The sequence below is a fragment of the Pogona vitticeps genome, chromosome 1, assembly GCF_051106095.1.
Source record: "Pogona vitticeps strain Pit_001003342236 chromosome 1, PviZW2.1, whole genome shotgun sequence".
NCBI classification, from domain to species: Eukaryota; Metazoa; Chordata; class Lepidosauria; order Squamata; family Agamidae; genus Pogona; species Pogona vitticeps.
The window spans coordinates 215,004,401-215,023,222 of record NC_135783.1 but is presented as its reverse complement, the minus strand read 5'-3'; the positions used below and the strand labels follow the sequence as shown (position 1 = coordinate 215,023,222).

General features: G+C 42.7%; 1 protein-coding gene across 6 annotated transcripts in view; it reads right to left on the bottom strand.

Annotated features, from left to right (window-relative positions):
* Positions 1-18,822, bottom strand: part of CACNB4 (calcium voltage-gated channel auxiliary subunit beta 4) — a 222,144-nt gene that overhangs the window by 127,024 nt on the left and 76,298 nt on the right. For 3 of the 6 annotated variants that reach the window (XR_013536865.1, XM_072983204.2, XM_078376607.1), the window contains exon 1: positions 1,567-17,173. The exons of the other annotated variants lie outside the window; for them this stretch is intronic. Coding sequence is in view for 2 of the 3 variants with exons in the window: in XM_072983204.2 (XP_072839305.1) it covers positions 1,567-1,611 (45 nt within the window). In the remaining variant the exon portion in view is untranslated. Of the gene's footprint in view, positions 1-1,566; positions 17,174-18,822 lie in introns of those variants that run through there. 6 annotated transcript variants of the gene reach the window in all.

Genomic DNA, 18,822 nt, shown 5'->3' with positions numbered 1-18,822 from the left:
TACATTGCACAGAAATATCTGCAGAATGAAGGAATGGCAGTTTGCAAAACAAAACGAAAATCAACTTTTCAAAACTAATCTCAAGAGGCATTAATGGATATTAAGCATCTCGCTCCGACTCACTCCTTGTTTTTTTCTTCTTCTTCTTCTTCAGGAAAGGAATGGAGAGATCATTTCATTTTTAAACACACATCCCTTCAAATTATACTGAATTGTTATCACTAGATTGAACATATAGATATGCCTCTCTTTGCAGGTAACGCCTGAAGAGAATCCCAGCAACAGACGAGAACAAGGATTAATCTGAAAAGGTATATGTACAATCTTAGCCATCCTCCTGTGGTGGTTATTGCACATCACTGGCCATACGTCTGCACTGACGCATGCACTATTTTATGTTATAATCTGTACATTTTATGTTTTGGCTATAAAACCTTATGTAATGCCTTCCAGTTTAATATGGATCGGCGTGTAAACTGTTGTATCAATCTAAGCGGTCTTCTTGTTGCCCAGGAAAAACATTGCCCCTTGAGGACTCTCTTAAATCCCAGAAGGGAAGAATAAAAAAAGCAACAAAACAAAAAAGAAGAAAAAAGGCTTCCTATGAAACAGCAACAACCATAAGATTTCCAATCTCAAGCAAGGGATTGCTCCCCCCCAAACCTGCCCCCCCCACCCGCAGCTGTTGGGCACTGGCTTAGGATTCCTAGCGATCAATTCTGGCAAAATATAAATGGCTTCTGTTTGCAAGCTGACTATCCTGGCTTGGAAGTCTATTAAGGCATAACACCTCCCAAACAACACAAAAGACAAGATCAGCCATCATTACACCTCAGCCTGATAGAAGCACACATAGTGCTCTGTTGATGATGATATAGGGTTGCGCTACAGCAACCACTTGTATTGCTTCTTTGTTCAGTGAAATCAGATGCATCTGCACTGATCATTGACTCAGGCAGAATTTTAATTACACATAGGAACACGCATACACACATGTACAGCTTGTTTTGCTTTGAGAACTTCTATAGCCCCCCCCCCCAATTACACAAAACAACATGACCAATACGACCACCGTCCCCTCCTCACCCCACCCTGCTGCAGCCAGCGTTCCCTTCAGGTGATGAACATCCTATATAGGATTGCTTAGAATCTCTCTGCCCATTTTTCAAGCCACCAAGTAGTCTTCATACACCCTGCCATGAAGAGAGAAAAAGTGTAGCATCCAAGCCTCAAATGCTAGGACACAAAACACTTTCCGTCTTTTCTTGAAAGCACCCCTATCTTTTTTTTCTTTCCCCCCTTTTCCCCTCGGGGAAACTGGATCAGGACTTATATAATGGAAATGAATTCAGGAGAACCGTCTCTGTCACCCCCCCACACACACACACACACACACCAAGCAGACCGCAAAGCCCAGCCTGTTCTTTCCCGGTCCCTCTTCTCCGCAGACTTTGCTTCTTCAGAGGAAGGAGGCTAAGAAGAAACCTGCAAAAGGACAGGCTGTCAAAAACAGCCGCGGCGGCAGCAGCAGCAGCAACAGCAGCAGCAGAAAGCACAAACACTTACCGCCTCTGAGTCTTCAAATCCATGCAGGTACAAATTGTCATACATGGAGGTCTGATAATCCAAAGCTCCCCTTCCTCAAGGCAAAAAGTGGGATTCCTACTTGAAAAGCCACAGCTGGGATTTTGAAAGGCAGGGAGGGAGGGCCTAGACAGAGCAGCAGAGCCTCTGTCTTGTTGATTGGTTTCCTTCTCTCCTTTTTTCCCCCCCACCTTCCCCCTGTGGATTTCCCACCAGCCAGAAATGCTCTTCATTCACATCATAGAAAGGGAAGGTTATCCCTAGAGGCAACCTAGACCTGGCATTTTATCTGCCTCCTAAACAGAGAGAGAGAGAGAGAGAGAGAGAGAGCACGAAAGCAAAACCCGTTCTCTCCCCATCCAAGGGCTGATGACAGAGTCCGGAAAGCAGCCCCTACGATTGGCTGGGTGGCTCTCCCTCAGCCAAATCGCAGCGCCTTCTCCTCCGTGATAGTGGATGACAAGCGGGAGGGCTCATGCTTTGGCAACCAGCAGGTCCTCGATGATCTCTCTGATAATAACAATAACAACAACTCAGCACCACTTTTTAAAAAAATCTGAATTGGGGTAGATACATCTGGGCAGCTTTCATTAGGAAAGCCACCACCCCCCCCCCGGAACTGGCAAGAGGCAAAGGGGGTTTCCAAAGTCTGAATGCCACAGCATTGTTGGGCGAACAATAAACGCCCCGGCACCCTAAGAGAAACCGCCAACTGAAATCAAAAGAAGGCAACAAATCCATTTTCTACCAGAAGACAGGAGCAAGACAGCAGAATGGGAACAGCAGGGGGAGCTTTGCTAATTTGCAGTGCTTCAGTTAGGCTGCCTTTGAATCTGACCCTTTTTCTTTGATTTGTAGTTAGTGGCTCAAAAAAGAGATGTGTGTGTGTTTGTGTCAAGAAGGGGGTAGGCAGTTAATCATCACAGCCATCAAAATCAAATCATATGCCATCAACTCAGTACTGTACTGACTTATGGGAACCCTTTTCAGGGTTTTCAAGGTAGAGGGTACTTGGAAGTGGTTTGCCATTCCCTTCTTTTGGGGCTACTCTAAGACTATGCAGCTGCCCCAAGACCACACAGGCTGCCTCTTTTCCCTGGAGGCACAGATGGGGAATTGAACTCCCAGCCTCTGGTTCCACAGCCAGACGCCGAAGCCACTGAGCTATCCAGCCAGCTTACAAGAGAAAATAGTATATATCTTTATATAGTTTCTTGAATGAATTTTCTGAGCATTATTTTCATTCAAAAGGCTCTTCCGCATGAAGTAAGATCACATTTTAAGTTCATTATTGCAGACTAAACTGTTGGAAGAATGGTTTATCTGAGAAACAGCATGATTCATTCGTCTGTGAAGGACTCCAAGCCAAAATTTAGTCCTCTTTCAGGAAGAAGGTATACCCGGCAGTCCATACATACAGATACCATTGGCACTGTGGTTGCAATCTGGGTTTAACAAGCTCAGCAATGCCAAATAGCATGCACCCTCCACCCCCTTTCCCCTCTACTTCGTTCCCCCCACCCCTTCACACGAAGGAGCCTGAATTTGGCTACTAAACGTAGCTTCCCATTATAACAGAAGAGCAACCTCACAGTGCAGAAACAGGGCATGTTATTAATATAAAACATTTTCTTCACTTTTTCCTGAAGTATCGGTGGAGAATGGCATCAAGAATTATTTGCCCCAAAGCTCACTGCCACTGCACGGCACGAGAACCATGAACTACAGTAAACTTCTTCAGCCAACTTTAAACCATCTTTTAAAGCTGGCTTCTAGTCCTAGCTTATTTTAAGTCCTTAAGCACAGTTTCTAGTTGGAAAGCTATGGATGTGACTACACAGCAGGGAAAATGCAAATAGATCCACTGTGAAATCAAACATCTGTGAAATCAGGGGTCCCCCAGGTGAATTAACTTCTGTTGACCACACAGGAGTCAGCAGTCGTGAGGAGTGGAAACTGGCACTCAAAAGCCTGGCTTGCAGCTTGTTAAGGTAGCTGTGCTCTGACCGTCCACATTTGCAGGAGGAATGGTTAGAGCACAGCTATCTTAACAAGCTGGAAACAAGGCTGATCTAGAATTTTCTCCCCCTCCCACTGATTCATGGCTCTCTCTTTTTCTCTCTCTAATGGCCTGGCTGCCCTAGCACTAGGTAGCAAGACATTATAATTAAAGAAGGGAAGGGATAAAGGAAAGCAACTCAGACACCAGGTTTGCAGAGAAGATTATTCAAACAGCAGCCAATTTTCCCACTGCCCCGTCTCTATCACTGCTGCTGCAGCCAAGTGAAATGGTCTGAAATAGAACTACAGTGGTGCCTTGCAAGACGGGCGCTCCGTTTAATGACGAATCCGCATTACGATGAGGTTTTTGCGATCGCAAAAGCAATCACAAAACAACATTCTGAATGGGGGAATTTCACTGCGCGCTGATCGGTTCCCTGTTTCAGGAACCAATTTTCACTTCCCGACAATCAAAACAGCTGCTCGTTGGGTTTTCAAAATGGCCGCCGGGTGCTCAAAATGGCTCCCCGCTGTGTTTAGGAGCCATTTTCCGCTGCACAGGCACCCGAAAATGGCCGTCCCTATGGAGGATCTTCGCTGGACGGTGAGTTCTTAGCCGATTGGAACGCATTAACCAGGTTTTAATGCGTTTCAATGGATTTTTAATTTTCGCTTTACGACGTTTTCATTCTACAGCGATTTCGCTGGAACAAATTAACGTCGTAATGCTTGGCACCACTGTACAGACCTCTACACCTGGCTGCCTGAACATATGTGAATGCATTCAATTAAAAAAAATAGTAGCCTAGTAGTGGAGGAAAAAAAGATGGGAGGGGACTTTGGGATGATTTGCATCATTTCTATGTCACTTATGTGCTGTCAAGTCACCTCTGCCCCTATGAATAAGTGATTTCTAACATGTTCTTTCTTCAACAGCCCTGCTCAGCTCTTGCAAATTCAAGCCTGTGGCTTCCTTTAGAAGTCAGCTTATCTCCTAATTTGTCTTCTGCTTTTCCTTCCACCTTTCCTAGCATTATTTATTACTGTCTTTTCCAGAGAAGTCTGCCTTTTCCTGATGTGCCCAAAGTTGGACAGCCTCAGTTTCAACATGTTTGCCTCCAGAGATAGCACAGGCTTGATTTGATCTAGGACCCACCTGCTTGTCTTTCTGGCAGTCCAGAGTATCCACAAAACTCTCCAGCATCTTATTTCAAATAAATCAATATTTTTCCTGACAGCTTTCCTAACTATCCAGCTTTAGTATCCATACATAGTTATTGGATATATAATACTGTGGATGATCTTGGTCTTCATCTCCTAACACATCTTTACACTCAATGATATTTTCTAATTCCTCCATTGTTGCCCTTCCTAGTCTTAGTCTTCTTCGGATTTCTTGGGTGCAGTCTCCATCTGGATCATTTAGTCAACAGAAATTCATGAAAATCTGACTGTCCCAGTCCCAGTGTTTCCTGTAATTTTTTATCAATGTAGTTGCACTCTATGCTTAAGTCTCAATTTTTCATTTGCTTTCTGAGTCATGTAATGAGATGACTAAACCAGGAGCAAGCAGGCGGCATGATTCCACTCCACATATGTATGTGCAATGTCAGTCAATATGGAATGCTTTGCTGAAATTGAAAGTTTTCTGGATATGAACTCATTCAGACAGATGAGATCCACAATGGGTTATTGAATAGTTCTGGTTAATTTGACAGATAATACCACAGATTTTTTGAAGGAGACTTTACAAATTTAAGCGATCTTAAATCTGCCTTCGGGAGTTCCTATAATTTTATATCCTTTGTGGTGTATTATTTATTTATTTATTTTATTTATTTAATTTATATGCTGCCCACACTACCCATTAAAATTCAACACAGTCAAAGATAAAATAATTAAAATACAATTAAAATACAATTAAAATTGCCATCGGACCCACAGCTAATATTATTTCAATTAAAAGCCTTCTGGAACAGGAAGGTTTTGACCTGGCGCCGAAATGTCATCAGTGTTGGCGCCAGACGAATCTCAGTCGGGAGGGCATTCCATAGTCTGGGGGCAGCTGCCGAAAAGGCCCTTTGTCTACAAGCCGTCCCTCTTACCTCCTTAAGGGACGGCTCTTTCAAAAGGGCCCCCTGGCTAGATCTTAACTGCCGGGTAGGTTCATATGGAAGGAGGCGGTCCTTCAGGTATCCAGGGCCCAAGCCGTAGCAGATAGAGTGACGGATTATGACTCAGGAGGTCTGGGTTTGAATCCCCATTCAGCTGTGAAACCTCACTGGGGCTGTGGAACCGGAAAAGCCACTCCTTAAATATCTGACGTACCTTGAAAGCCCTCTTAGGGTCACTGTAAGTCAGTTTCAATTTGATGGCATATAACAAAACAAAAAGATTTCATAAAGATGCTGTGGTAATTACTTGAGGCCATTGATGGTTGTTGTGGGTTTTTTGGGCTCTTTGGCCGTGTTCTGAAGGTTGTTCTTCCTGACGTTTCGGCAGTCTCTGTGGCCACAGAGACTGGCGAAACGTCAGAAAGAACAACCTTCAGAACATGGCCAAAGAGCCCGAAAAATCCACAACAACCTTCAGATCCCAGCCATGAAAGTCTTCAAGAATACTTGAGGCCATTATTTGTCCTCATGCTGAGTATGGAATTCTGGGAGCTGTAATCCAAAATGGTAGCTATCTTCTAAGACATTTGAAAAGACACCACCATCCTGACTGCTTCTAATTGACAGCTTGATGGGTCAACATTTGGCCCAATAAAAAGTTCAACTGTTGAGAGGCCCTAGGGAGTTACCCCCTAAAAACAATCCCTCCATCCAGGTCTGAGTGAAAGCACATTGATTAGAGGAAGCGGTAGTGTCTCTAGGCAGCCTGTAAATATTAGCATAAATATAAAATACACTTTTAAACAGGTTTCTTCCCCCTCCCCCCAATGTATTTATGCAGCTAGCCTACATTCTGGGCATTTCTGCCACATTTTAAATAGTTAAGAACAGACTGAGTTGTAGAGAACACCACTGAACATTCCTCACCAAAACACAGAGAGAGAGATGGAATTACTTTTTATATAATAGTCCAGATGATGAGCATGTGTGTTTGTGTGTGTGTGTGTGTGTTATCTACATAACTGTATATGAAGAATGAACAGGCATGGTATTTTGGCAAATCACATCTTGTGTGTGGAAGATTATAGGTTCAACCCAGATGTCTCTAGGCAGGACTAATGAGAACTCCTGCCTGAAACCCTCTGAAGACCCACTGCTGCCAGTCAGTGCTGATAAATGGATTCAGTAGAAAACAGCTTCCCGCCTTCCTTGGGTAGCAGTCCGTTCATTTGCTGAGAAAGGAAGAAAAGTGTAAAAAAAAACAAGATTATGCTTTCCATTCTGCTTGGTTTAGTCCTTTCCATAATAAGAAACCTGTTGAATCAAAGGTCATTTCAATCCAATATCCTTCTTCGCACAATAGCCAGCCAGGTCGTTCAACTGATCCCACAGGTCATTTTCCAATAACGAACTTCTTCCCCAGCAACTCATCCTCTGTGCTATACGTGCTGCCTTCGAATTCGGAGGCTTTATTAGGCTATTATTGTAGCTATAACATCTAAATGTATCCTTTCAGATTCAATGTATCCTGGAGTACCTGAAACAGATTGGCAGCCACGGCATTTTTGACAGTGTGGCTCCCCACACAATACCATTGGGAAAATGGTTCCTAGATCTTCCAGATTCACCTACCCTGCTATAGCTAGTAGCTAGCATATGTGGTTCCCGTGGTTTTTAAAAAACAAAACAAAATGCTACCGAATTATAGTAGGACTGCGGTATTTGTGGGAGACTGGTTCCAGCCCCCCCCCCCCGTGGATCTTGAAAACCATGGATATAGAAAGCCCTATATATGTAATAGTCCCTGGTTCCTTCTTGTGCCCAGTTCTAGTAGTACACCTTGGAAACACATGTTTCGGGGGGGGGGGCTTATCTAACATTTTCAGGCAGTGGATAACTGAAAACGTGGCTGTTAATCCCACAGATATGGAGGTCCCACGGTTTACCCTATAGCAAGACTATAGGAAGGCAGCTTACAGGCCTTGTAGCAGATTTCAATAACAGAACTTTAAAGACGCTACTTATACGTTAGTTGTTTTTGTTTTTTACACTATATGAACGCGCACATACACACATTTTGTCATTAGATTCCTGAGGCAGTTTACAAATAATACCAATATCAACATAAAATAGCATTTGACTATACAGAGGAGAGGCCATAAATTACAAAAGGAAATCATTAAAACATGAAAAAAAAATAGAAGAATAAAATATATTTGTCTGGCACTTGAGAGGGACAAGGCAAGCCTATATACTTCATTATCTATAAACCTCTCTTTTCACGTCACCTCAGAATGGAAAAGGGGATGCTCAAAGGAGAGCTTACGTCAGTTACTGCAGAACACTCTTAAATTGGTGGGGGAACACACATTTCTCCAAGGACAAAAATATGAGTATAGCTTTAAAGGTTGACACAGACATACAGCAGCTGATGGCACAGAAAAGACTGTTTGTTCAAGCTGTGCTCAAGATGACTTTGTACAACGCAATGTTTCAAAAGCTTACTCATACATGTATGAGTGTCCCTCCTATCTATTATGTGCTCCTACTTGGCTGGACCCAGATGAATTCAGTCATGGTTTAGTCCACTGCAGTTAACAGGATAAATTAATCACGAGTCACTCTCAACTTCAGTGGGATGACATCAGGTCTAACTATTTTGAGATTCTGAATTAGTACTAATAAAGATATCGCCAAGGTGCAGATTTTGTGTTGAGGGGGAAAGTAGCATCCAGGTGCTCTTAAACAGGCTACGGGCTGTTTCACACATGAGCGTACGTGCCAGAAAACTACAGCCAATTCTGGCTTCCTAATGCATGTATATATGGACTGGGCTGTATACTGTACTAAGGCACACTGCTATGTAGTTGAAGTAAATGGGAGCACACTAGTCCAGGCTTACTAAAATCCCTCATCCACTGTCAATCTCCACATGAGGAGAACAGCAATCTAAAGAGCCACGTTACTGGGAACCCTGGATTCTTTATCATATAAGAATGCCTCTTTTTCAGATGGTCATTGTCGCCCACCCCCAGTGTGACCTGTATGTTTTCTCACTCACACAGGTTCACCTTCGGACACGACTTGTTCTTTTCACCCTTTTATGCTGCCACCAGAGGATATTACCCTCACTGTACCAATTATGAATCTCAGACTATTGCTGCCAAATATAACAAGGTTTATTTATGGGTTGGTAGGTAAATCACAGAAGTAGAATCATGGATATTCTTTTATTATTCATTCAATAAATGGGGATTTGATTACATATACGCTTGCTGGTAGAGTGGTGCCTCGCTTAATGATTGCCCCACATTATGACAAAATCGCTGTACGACAATGTTTTTGTGATCGATGGTCTAAATGGGGTTTTTTCACTTTGCGAAGATCGGTTCCCTGCTTTGGGAACCGATTCTTTGCATTATGACAATCAAAACAGCTGATTGTCGGGTTTTCAAAATTGCCACCGGTGCTTAAAATGGCTCCCCACTGTGTTTAGGGACGGATTCTCGCTATACAGGCAGCGAAAATGGCCGCCGTATGGAGGATCTTCACTGGACGGTGAGTTTTTACCCCATTGGGACGCATTGAATGGGTTTCAATGCGTTTCAATGGGGTTTTTAATTTCATTTTACGATGTTTTCGTTTAATGGCAATTTTCCTGAAACGGATTATCGACGTTAAGCGAGGCACCACTGTATTCTTTCACTTTAATCAAGGTCTCAAAATATTCTGACTATGTATTTCTTATTACTTTTAACTCTTTTATATTCTCTAATGCACCAGCTTCCCAATCTCTTGTCTAAACACTTCACAATCTTCTCCCTAACTGACTCTCTGTCTCACTCAGTTCTCCTGACTCCGCCCCTCCTGTCCTATCATAGGCTCCTGCACCAGAGCTCTAAAATGACTGACAGGAGTGACGTGTGGGCTGTCCGCCACAGTCATTCCCCACATATGCAAAGCAACAATGACTATGGTACTAACACTTTAACTACTTTACCTCTTTACTATAACTAATAGGCATGGGATTTTCATTTTTTAAAAAATCACAGCGCCCAGAAGTCTACAGGAATTCCACAGCTAGAAATTTGGGGGCTTTAGCAAAAGAAAAACAAAACCCAGCCCTTTCAAGTGTCTGTAATCATTTTGAGCTGAGAAATAATGACTTCTCTCAGACATGATGAAGACAGAAGAATTGAGTAGGCAGGACTAAGCTCTCTGAGAACTCCACAGCATTATGGTTATGGTAGTTTCCTGAGAGGGACTGTGTATGAAGCAAAATAGGTAAGGAGACAACCAGAACCATAAATGTCTTGCAATTTCCCACACATTTTTCTCTTTTCTCTAAATTCAACCATGACTGGTCAAAGCATTAAATGATTCTTAAGCCCCCACCTAGATCAAATGAAGCAGCAAACAAATCATACCTATTAAGGAGAAGCTGAAAACAAAATACAGTATGGCATATTTCATCAAAGTCACATCAGGTGTCTATTTGCAGTATGCATACATGCAGATCTAGTTCAACAGCAATAAATGTAATTTTTTTAGACTAGAAAATTTATTGTTAACTATCTAATTTTAATTCTTACAGCACAAATTCCACAAAATGAAATTTATCACTATAAATTAAATAATGAACAAGCAGGAATATGTATATAGTTATAATTTTTTTTTCTTATATGATAAATGTCTTAAAAATAATTGCAGTATAGCAACTCTGACATTTCACCTCTCTAATCTGCTTTTAGGAAAGCTATACACAGGGTGTGACCCTTCAATGGCATACACAAGAAACAACATGAGGCAATGTAATATCAAATAATCCCTGCGGATGAAGTGAGGATTGTCGAACTGCACGCAGCCCCCTATGCATTTAGTGGCTTCTCCCAGAAACTCCCACCAGAAAAAAAGTCTTTAGAAAACTCTAGTCTCGACTCCCAGAAGCTTCCAAGAACTGTGATGTTGTGTTAAAACAGGATACAAACTCCCGTTCCTTTTGTTTTGCCAAAACAAACAAACAAACAAACAAACAAACAAACAGAAAAGGGGTTCATTCTCTGTTCATGTCAGAAGCATCATCATACAATTAATAAATATATCAAATAATCTTTGCCCAATAATGAGCAACATCTTGAGTATTTGGGGCAACTACCTCATATTTTTCAAAATATATGTTGAGGGGAACAGAGTACACTGACAGAATTTGAAGGTACACGTTCTTTTCTACACTCACAAAGGACTGTTGGTATAAAAAAAACACCCCACTTTCTTAGGTTTACTTTGGTTCTTCCAACTCCTGTCCACTGCCTATTAAGGGTCTTCCAGGTAATCCAGTTCTCTGAGTGATGGGGGCGAAACCTTCCATTGTAAGAGCTGACTAGTTCTTTCTTCTTTTTCATGTTACTGTCCTTACATCCTCTGATATTCCTTCAAGATTCACAGCTGTCCTGAAAAATCTTTTCCTTCATTTCTATATGGGATGGGTGGGATAATAACCAAAGAGAGGATACACATTTGACGTAGATGCTTTGAGTCTTTCACTACTAGCTGCTACCTCTCTGCATATGTCACTGGATGCAATATCTGCTTAGCAGTATACTGATCAGTATACAAAACTGAAATTAAACTTCTGGCTTTAAAAAAAATTAAACTAATTTTCTACTTTTGCCTTTTTGGGAAATTTGGATTATTTTCCTTTTGGGATCTAGGACTACATGTTTTCAGATGCATTTTTTCTTTCTTTCCTGCTTCTCTTTCAGTCCAGTTCTCTTCCTCTACCTCGTCGATTATGTTCTGTTACTGTCCCCGCAGGAGCTGATTGCTGGTTACCCATAAGTTTCAGGAACAATGTCAGCCAGACCTTGCATCCCACTGTGAGCGGGATCTTTAATGGATTGACTACAGCAAAGCAACAGGGAACGATCACATCCTTAATGATTGAGGAAATCTGGTTTGACAGGGCTCAAAAGAAGCACTGTAAATGAAAGTCAAAAAGGACATTAAGATGGGATGTTTGCACCTAAATATTATAACTTCAAGGTTCTTTCCCTGGGATATATCATTTATCTTTTAATGCTGTATAACAAAAGCCTGAGAACTTTATATTCCTGATATATATTATAATTTCTTTAAATCTGTGTGGCCAGCTAATTGAGCCACTGTGTGAAATTCTGTTGCTTACATAGTAAATTGAAACCATAAAAGGCCCACAGAATCAGTGGAACTTACACAGAAGATGACACACCAAATCTCCACCGATCCAATGGATCTACTCTAGTTGCAACTTAGTCCCTCAAGATGTCTGAGGAAAGTACATAAAAGAATGATACAATCTAACTGATTTCATAGACAGGGAAGGGAAGGGAACATCTGGGACACTGTTTGACATGGAAAGTGTGATAAAATACCAACCAAAAGCCAAATCACTTCCTATTATAGAAAAGCAACGTATCTACTGAAAATGGCTACAGGGCCATTTCCCTGCCCTGAATGGGTTTGCACTCCCCCTAAGGGACAGGATCTGCAGCCTGGGGGTGCTCCTGGACCCCGGTCTAACTCTGGAAGCTCAGATGGACTCAGTATCCAGGAGCACCTTCCTTCAGCTGCAGAAATTATACCAGCTACGGCCCTACCTGGACGAGCGGAGTCACATGACAGTTACACATGCACTGGTAACATCCCGTATAGATTACTGCAATGTGCTGTACATGGGGCTACCTCTGACAACAGTCCAGCAACTGCAACTGGTCCAGAATCGAGCTGCGCGACTGGTGAGTGGTGGGGCCACTAGGGAACACATCAGGCAGCTTCTGTTCAAATTACATTGGCTACCAGTTGCTGCCCAGGCCCAATTCAAAGTGTTTGTTTTGACGTATAAAGCCCTAAACAAGTTGGGCCCTGGATACCTGAAGGACTGCCTCCTTCTATATGAACCTACCCGGTAATTAAGATCTAGCCAGGGGGCCCTGGGAGCCGTCCCTCAAGGAGGTAAGAGGGAGGGCTTGTAGACAAAGGGCCTTCTCGGCAGCTGCCCCCAGACTATGGCGCGCCCTCCCGACTGAGATTCGTCTGGCGCTGATGTTGATGACATTTTGGCACCAGGTCAAAACCTTCCTGTTCCAGAAGGTTTTTGATTGAAATAATATCAACTGTGGGTCCTGAGGCAATTTTAGAGCATTGTATTTTTGACTGTATTTTAATTGTTTTTATCTTTTTATCTTTGTATTGAACTCAAATTGTTGTAAGCCATATAGAGACCTTTGGGTAGTGTGGGTGGCATGTAAGTTAAATAAAATAAATAAATAAACAAAAACAACTTTGGGTTGTTGGACTAAAGAAAATGATGTACCAACAATGTTATACGTATTGTACACAGTCTTGTATTTATTATACTCTCCCAAGCTGATGAGATGCAGTCAGTCAAATGCTATCAATCAGCCAGACTTTTCCAAATCCTGATTGTTTCAATATATATCAACAGCAGTACAAATGTATTCAGTATTAAACAGATTTGTTTTCTGAGGAACCCAATGATGAGGCAGCATATTGCATGATGATCAGAATGTTAATTTGGAAAATGCTCACTTCTTGCTTCATACAAAGCATGTTTGTGCAACCAAAGCCATGTACTGCATCTGTCTCTGGTAAGAATTACGATTGTCTACAAGAACTTTGCAGCTCTGTGTGAGGGAGTCGCTGCCAGTGCTCTGGGCAAGCCCTCTGAGGCCACAGTACTCCCCAAATCCTAGTAGATAAGAGGGAGGGATAACAGGCGCCTGCCAATGAGCTGGCTGATGAAGCCACAGTTCTTGGAAGCCACAAGGGGAGAGGGGGAGAGTTGGAGGTTGGGATGAAAAAGGAAGACCAAGAGGGCTCAGAGGCTTCCTGCAGGGAAAGGAAGGGACAGATTGAGACTTCAGAGGAGGAATAGAAGAGGAAAGAAGCTGTCATGACTTGAGATCCCCAATTCTGCACCTTGACAGAAGGGGAGGCTGCCTGGGAAGAGGAAATTCCTGAACCCATACTTTGATTAAAGGAAGAGGCTGCAGACAAGGGACCCCAGGAGCAGGACGCCAGGAGCCTACCGTACCTACAATGTGACCTTGATGCCCACCTTTTCCACTGGGAGCAGTGGAATCCTCTCAGCTAAGCTGCTGTGTTGGTGATGAAAGTGCCAGCATGAGAGACAGAGAAGGCTCATGGAGCAGCAGAGGAGTTTCGTCTCGTTTAGTCATTTAGTTGTGTTCGACTCTTCGTGACCCCATGGACCAGAGCACGCCAGGCCCTCCTGTCTTCCACTGCCTCCCAGAGTTTGGTCAGATTCATGTTGGTAGCTTCGGCGACACTGTCCAACCATCTCAAACTCTGTCGTCCCCTTCTCCTCTTGCCTTCACACTTTCCCAACATTAAGGTCTTTTCCAGGGAGTCCTCTCTTCTCATGAGATGGCCAAAGTACTGGAGCCTCAGCTTCCAGTATTCTACCAGCCATTCTAAATGAGCCCTCAACAAGGGCCAAGACTCCTCCTTCCCTCTTGCTTTGCGAGACCAGGATTCTCAGGGTTCCCTGTGGCCTTAACAGAGGATCCTCTTGAAAGGACATTCTTGTGGAAGGGGTGTTAGTGCAGGGAACCCAACATCCCAGAAAGCTCCCAGAGGGAGTCAAGGATAGTGTTCCTGTTTCTGTTAGTTCCTTAATCACAGTAAAGAGTGTTATTGGTTATTTTCCCAACCTGGAGCCCATGGAATTATTGCCAGGAGACCCAGCCGCTGCCTGCACCACCAGATACGGGTGGGTGTGAGGCATGCTCAAAACCTCAGGAAACAAAGCAATTCATCTTATTTTAAAAAGGAATTCAGCCTTAAACAAGACAAAGTGTGTCACTGCATTTCTGTGCCTCTCGCCCATTTCTAATGCATTACTAATGGCTAGATCAGACAACATGCGGATGGACTCCTCCCCAGTACCAACTGGAGGCTTCACCCTCCTACCATCAAATTTCAATGGTATGGAGAAAACAAAGAGAGAGTCATGTCTTTTTCTGTGTCCAGCAGCTATACTGTCCAGGAAGCGTTAAGAGGGGGCCTAACGCCAAGGGAGGCCCAGAGAGAAAGAACAAGAAGCTGGGCCTTCTTGGCAGTGGTCCCTCGCCTTTGGAACAGTTTGCCCCCAGAGATCTGTCTGGCTCCCTCGGTGGGTGCCTTTGAGAGCAAATGTAAGACCTGGCTCTTTAGGCAGGCTTTCCCTCCTGTCATCACTTGAAAATTTCCCCCCATCTTGAACTATGTTACTGCTGTTGTTGTTTTTTTTTAAATTTTATTATATTGTTTTATTTTTATTTTATTTTTTATTGTTAGCCGCCCAGAGTAGACTTTGGTCTAGATGGGTGGGGTATGTATGTATGTATAAATGAATGAATGAATGAATGAATGAATGAATGAATGAATGAATGAATGAATGAATGAATATGAGACCAGCCAACCATCTACGATGCTAGTGGGATGCTCAAAACATTCCATAAAGTTGTGAGCAGTCACTTCCCAAATAGTGTAGTTGCTAGAGCTGCTCCAAGTGGCAAACATATTTTAAGCATCAATCCTGTTTAAAAATACGTTGTCCACTTAGAAAGACTGGTGCTTCGCCACAAGAGCCATTCAGCTGGCCAGCAACAAAAACAGACAGCACATGTAAGACAGGGGGAGGGGAGGCACAGAAGTGGGCTAAGGGCACAAAGAAAGCAAGGAATCATAACAACGGTGGTGGGGGAATATCTAGGGTGCAGCTTCATACTTCACTGTACCAGAAATGTGCAACCATTTGCACCAATGTAAAAACCTAGGCATACCAGCCTTGCAGAGACAGAAAATCATAATAATGCACATAACTGGGATTGTACAAGTGTAGTGATATCTTTGTTAAATACCAACATAGTACTGGTTCCAGAACAAGAACATGGACTTGGAGAGTGGAGTGGGACTGAAATACTTAGCAATACATAGTTGCACAATTCAGTAAGTCAGCCCCATAGCCTTATATTTAATGGCCAAAATCCAGTTGCTTAGTATAGTAAATCACAGTAGAGTAGACCTACTTGATTGAATCAATGTAGATCTGGTGAGTCAACTCCTCTGTACATTCCATTCATTCAAACGGGCACACTCAAACTGTGACTAACTTTAGTACAGAAGTCACAGTTAGAGTAGGACCATCTGAATCAATGGAACATATGGAAGAGTTGATTCACCAAGACCCTATTGATTAAATGAGCCTACTAATCGTGCAGTTTAATACACGAAGCAACAGGATTTTGGCCAGTACTTTTAAAAGGCATCTATAAAGAGCTCCACTATATTTTATGGAAACAGGAATGGTAAACACGGAGGATTTTATATATTTTATTGTTACAGGAGATTATTCCACCCCCTCAACACACATATACCCTCCTGCTACAGCCTTGTTATCTTCCATGAATGATTCAGACTTCATCGGCCTTTCAAGAGTTTACCTGATAATTCTAGTGGTGTGTGGGTGGCAAATGTGTAGGTTGGAAAAGAGTGGGAGAAAGCTGGAGACAAGGTTCTGAATACATCAAAGCCAGCACGAACAACAAACTGAACTTCCATTCTTATTATAAAGAACCTGATTTCAGTCAGCCACAGCATCATCACAGAATTATGCCTCATTTTACACTAACCAGGGTCAGATAGGGTTGTTTCCAAGATTGCCAATTAGAACATTTTCTGATTCAATCGACCAGTCTCATCTGATAAGGCAGTTTTGGAGTTATGGTTGTGGTGGTTTTAGTCATATTGTCTAGCTCTGTCTCATCTAACGCAGTACACTAAAGCCCAAGTGGAACTTGCAGGGAAGTCTATATTCTCACTGAAGTCGCTGAAACCACTGAGGCGGCGTGTTGCACAGCCCTCTTTCTTCAAAGAGAAGAGCATCTCCCTCCAAGCTTCCTTCTCAGAAAGAAAGTCCCCAGGTAACACTGGGGCAGGAGTAGAAAGTGTGGGTGGAGCAAGCTAGGCCTCAACGCCTTCAAAGTTCAGCCTTTCTCCCAAGCCCATCACGCTGAAGTGTCTCTAAGGTGTCTGGAAGTTAGGTGCAACGTACTCCCAGAAAGGACAGTTATGGTATCTGTAGCCCAGAAAGAAAGAAAAGAATCCTAACTGTACATCTCAGTGCATCACTTCATAGGACATCAATGTCAGCCACAACTGCATCAGTGTTTCTCACACCAAAATGACTGAAGCTTGGGCAGCAAACTGTCTCTTACAAGCACCACAGAGAAAGAAAACAACATTGATCTCATGTGTGTGTGTGTGGGGGGGGGGATTGACTACCCAGCAAAAATTCCATGTTTTATACTACAGTTGAATCAAAATATTTTCTGCCAAAAAATGTAAATGATGTAAAGTAGAGATGGGAATATTCGTATATGAATATTCCCCCCAATAGGTGGAGATAACGAGGGTCCAGCCCCATCGCATTCGGCTTGCCACTCTTCTACCTACCAGAGATGCTTGTCGTCCTGCCTCCTTCCAAGAGTGGCTAGCTAAACGTGATCTTCGGAGCCACTGGAAGGCTCCGCTGTGGTCGCAGCAGCAGCAGCAGCACAATCATGAATGGACTGTCCGGTGTCGTTATCTCCACCTGTGGGGGGGATATTTGTATACGAATACCCCCATCTCTAATGTAAAGCTAAGTACATGGAAGCTCAGTCCTTTTTCATAGGTATTTGATATATTTTGGTTGGCCAGCACGGGCTATTACTATTTTATGATGCCTGGCACGTTTCAGTTTCTGGGACGTGTGATTGCCTGTATACAGTGGTGCCTCGCATAACGTTTTTAATTGGTTCCAAAAAAAAAACGTTATGTGAAACATCGTTATGCGAAACACCATTTCCCATAGAGATGCATTGGAAACCGGTTAATCCGTTCCAATAGGCACGGATTGCCGTCCTTAAGCGAAAAAACCCATAGGAAACATCGTTAAACGATACAATGTATCCTCCATTGGAATGTATTGTAGCTGACTCAATACATTTCAAGGGCTTTGCGAAGTCAATTTTTGCAAAATTAAGTGTGTCATAAAAGGGTCAAAAATGGTTTTAAATGCTTGGATTAGCTTCTGCGCCCTCTAAAACGGATGCAAAAGTTAATTTGGCTTTGATCTGACTTTTCGTTAATTAATGGTGAATTTTTTCCCCCAACTTTTGACAGCTGTCAAAATCTGACAGCTCCATTATTTCCTATGGGGGAAGAAAAAATTCACAAAAAATTAATGAAGACTCAGCAACTGTTCTAAATTCTTGGGTTCGTTAGAGGACCCCCTAAGTTGTGTGCAAACCTGATTTGGCGTTGATCTGAACTTTCGTTAATTTTTTGTAAATTGTTTTCTCCCCCATAGGAAAGCATGGAGCTGTCAGATTTTGACAGGTCCATTGGTTCCTATGGGCCAAAAAACAAAAATTCACAAAAAATTAACGAAAAGTCAGATCAACGCCAAATTAAGTATGCACACATTTTAGAAGGTGCACTAATGATTCCAAGCATTTAAAACTGTTTTTCAACATGTTAAGACACTTTTGTAATTGAAAAAATGAACATCGTTAAGTGAAGCAGGGGACCTAAAACAAAAAACGTTAAGCGAAGCATGGTCCCAAAAACGCTATGCGAAAATCGCCCATAGGGAAAAACGTTATACGAAGCACAATCTGACTCTGAAAAAAACGTTAAACGAAGCAAACGTTATGCGAGGCACCACTGTAGTTTGTTTTATGGTTCTGCTGTCAGATACAGTGCTGCATCAGATAAGTGCTGCTTTGCATCCTCCCATTTCTCCTTGTTGTCCCTTTTCCCTGTTTACAAGTGGTCTCAAAGGCAGCATGATGCAGGGATCTCATTGGGTTTTGTTTTTTTTTAACTAGAAAAAGTAGTGGTGGCACATGAAAAGAAATAAAGAAAGACACCAAATGTTTTTAGCATCGGAGGTTACATCCCAGGAGGGAGCCAACTCAGGAGAGAGGGTGGCAGGCAGGTGGGCCATGAGACACGGGCACAAAACATTTGTTCGAGTAGTTGAGGCAGCAATGCTTCCAACTCCGATGAGTACAGT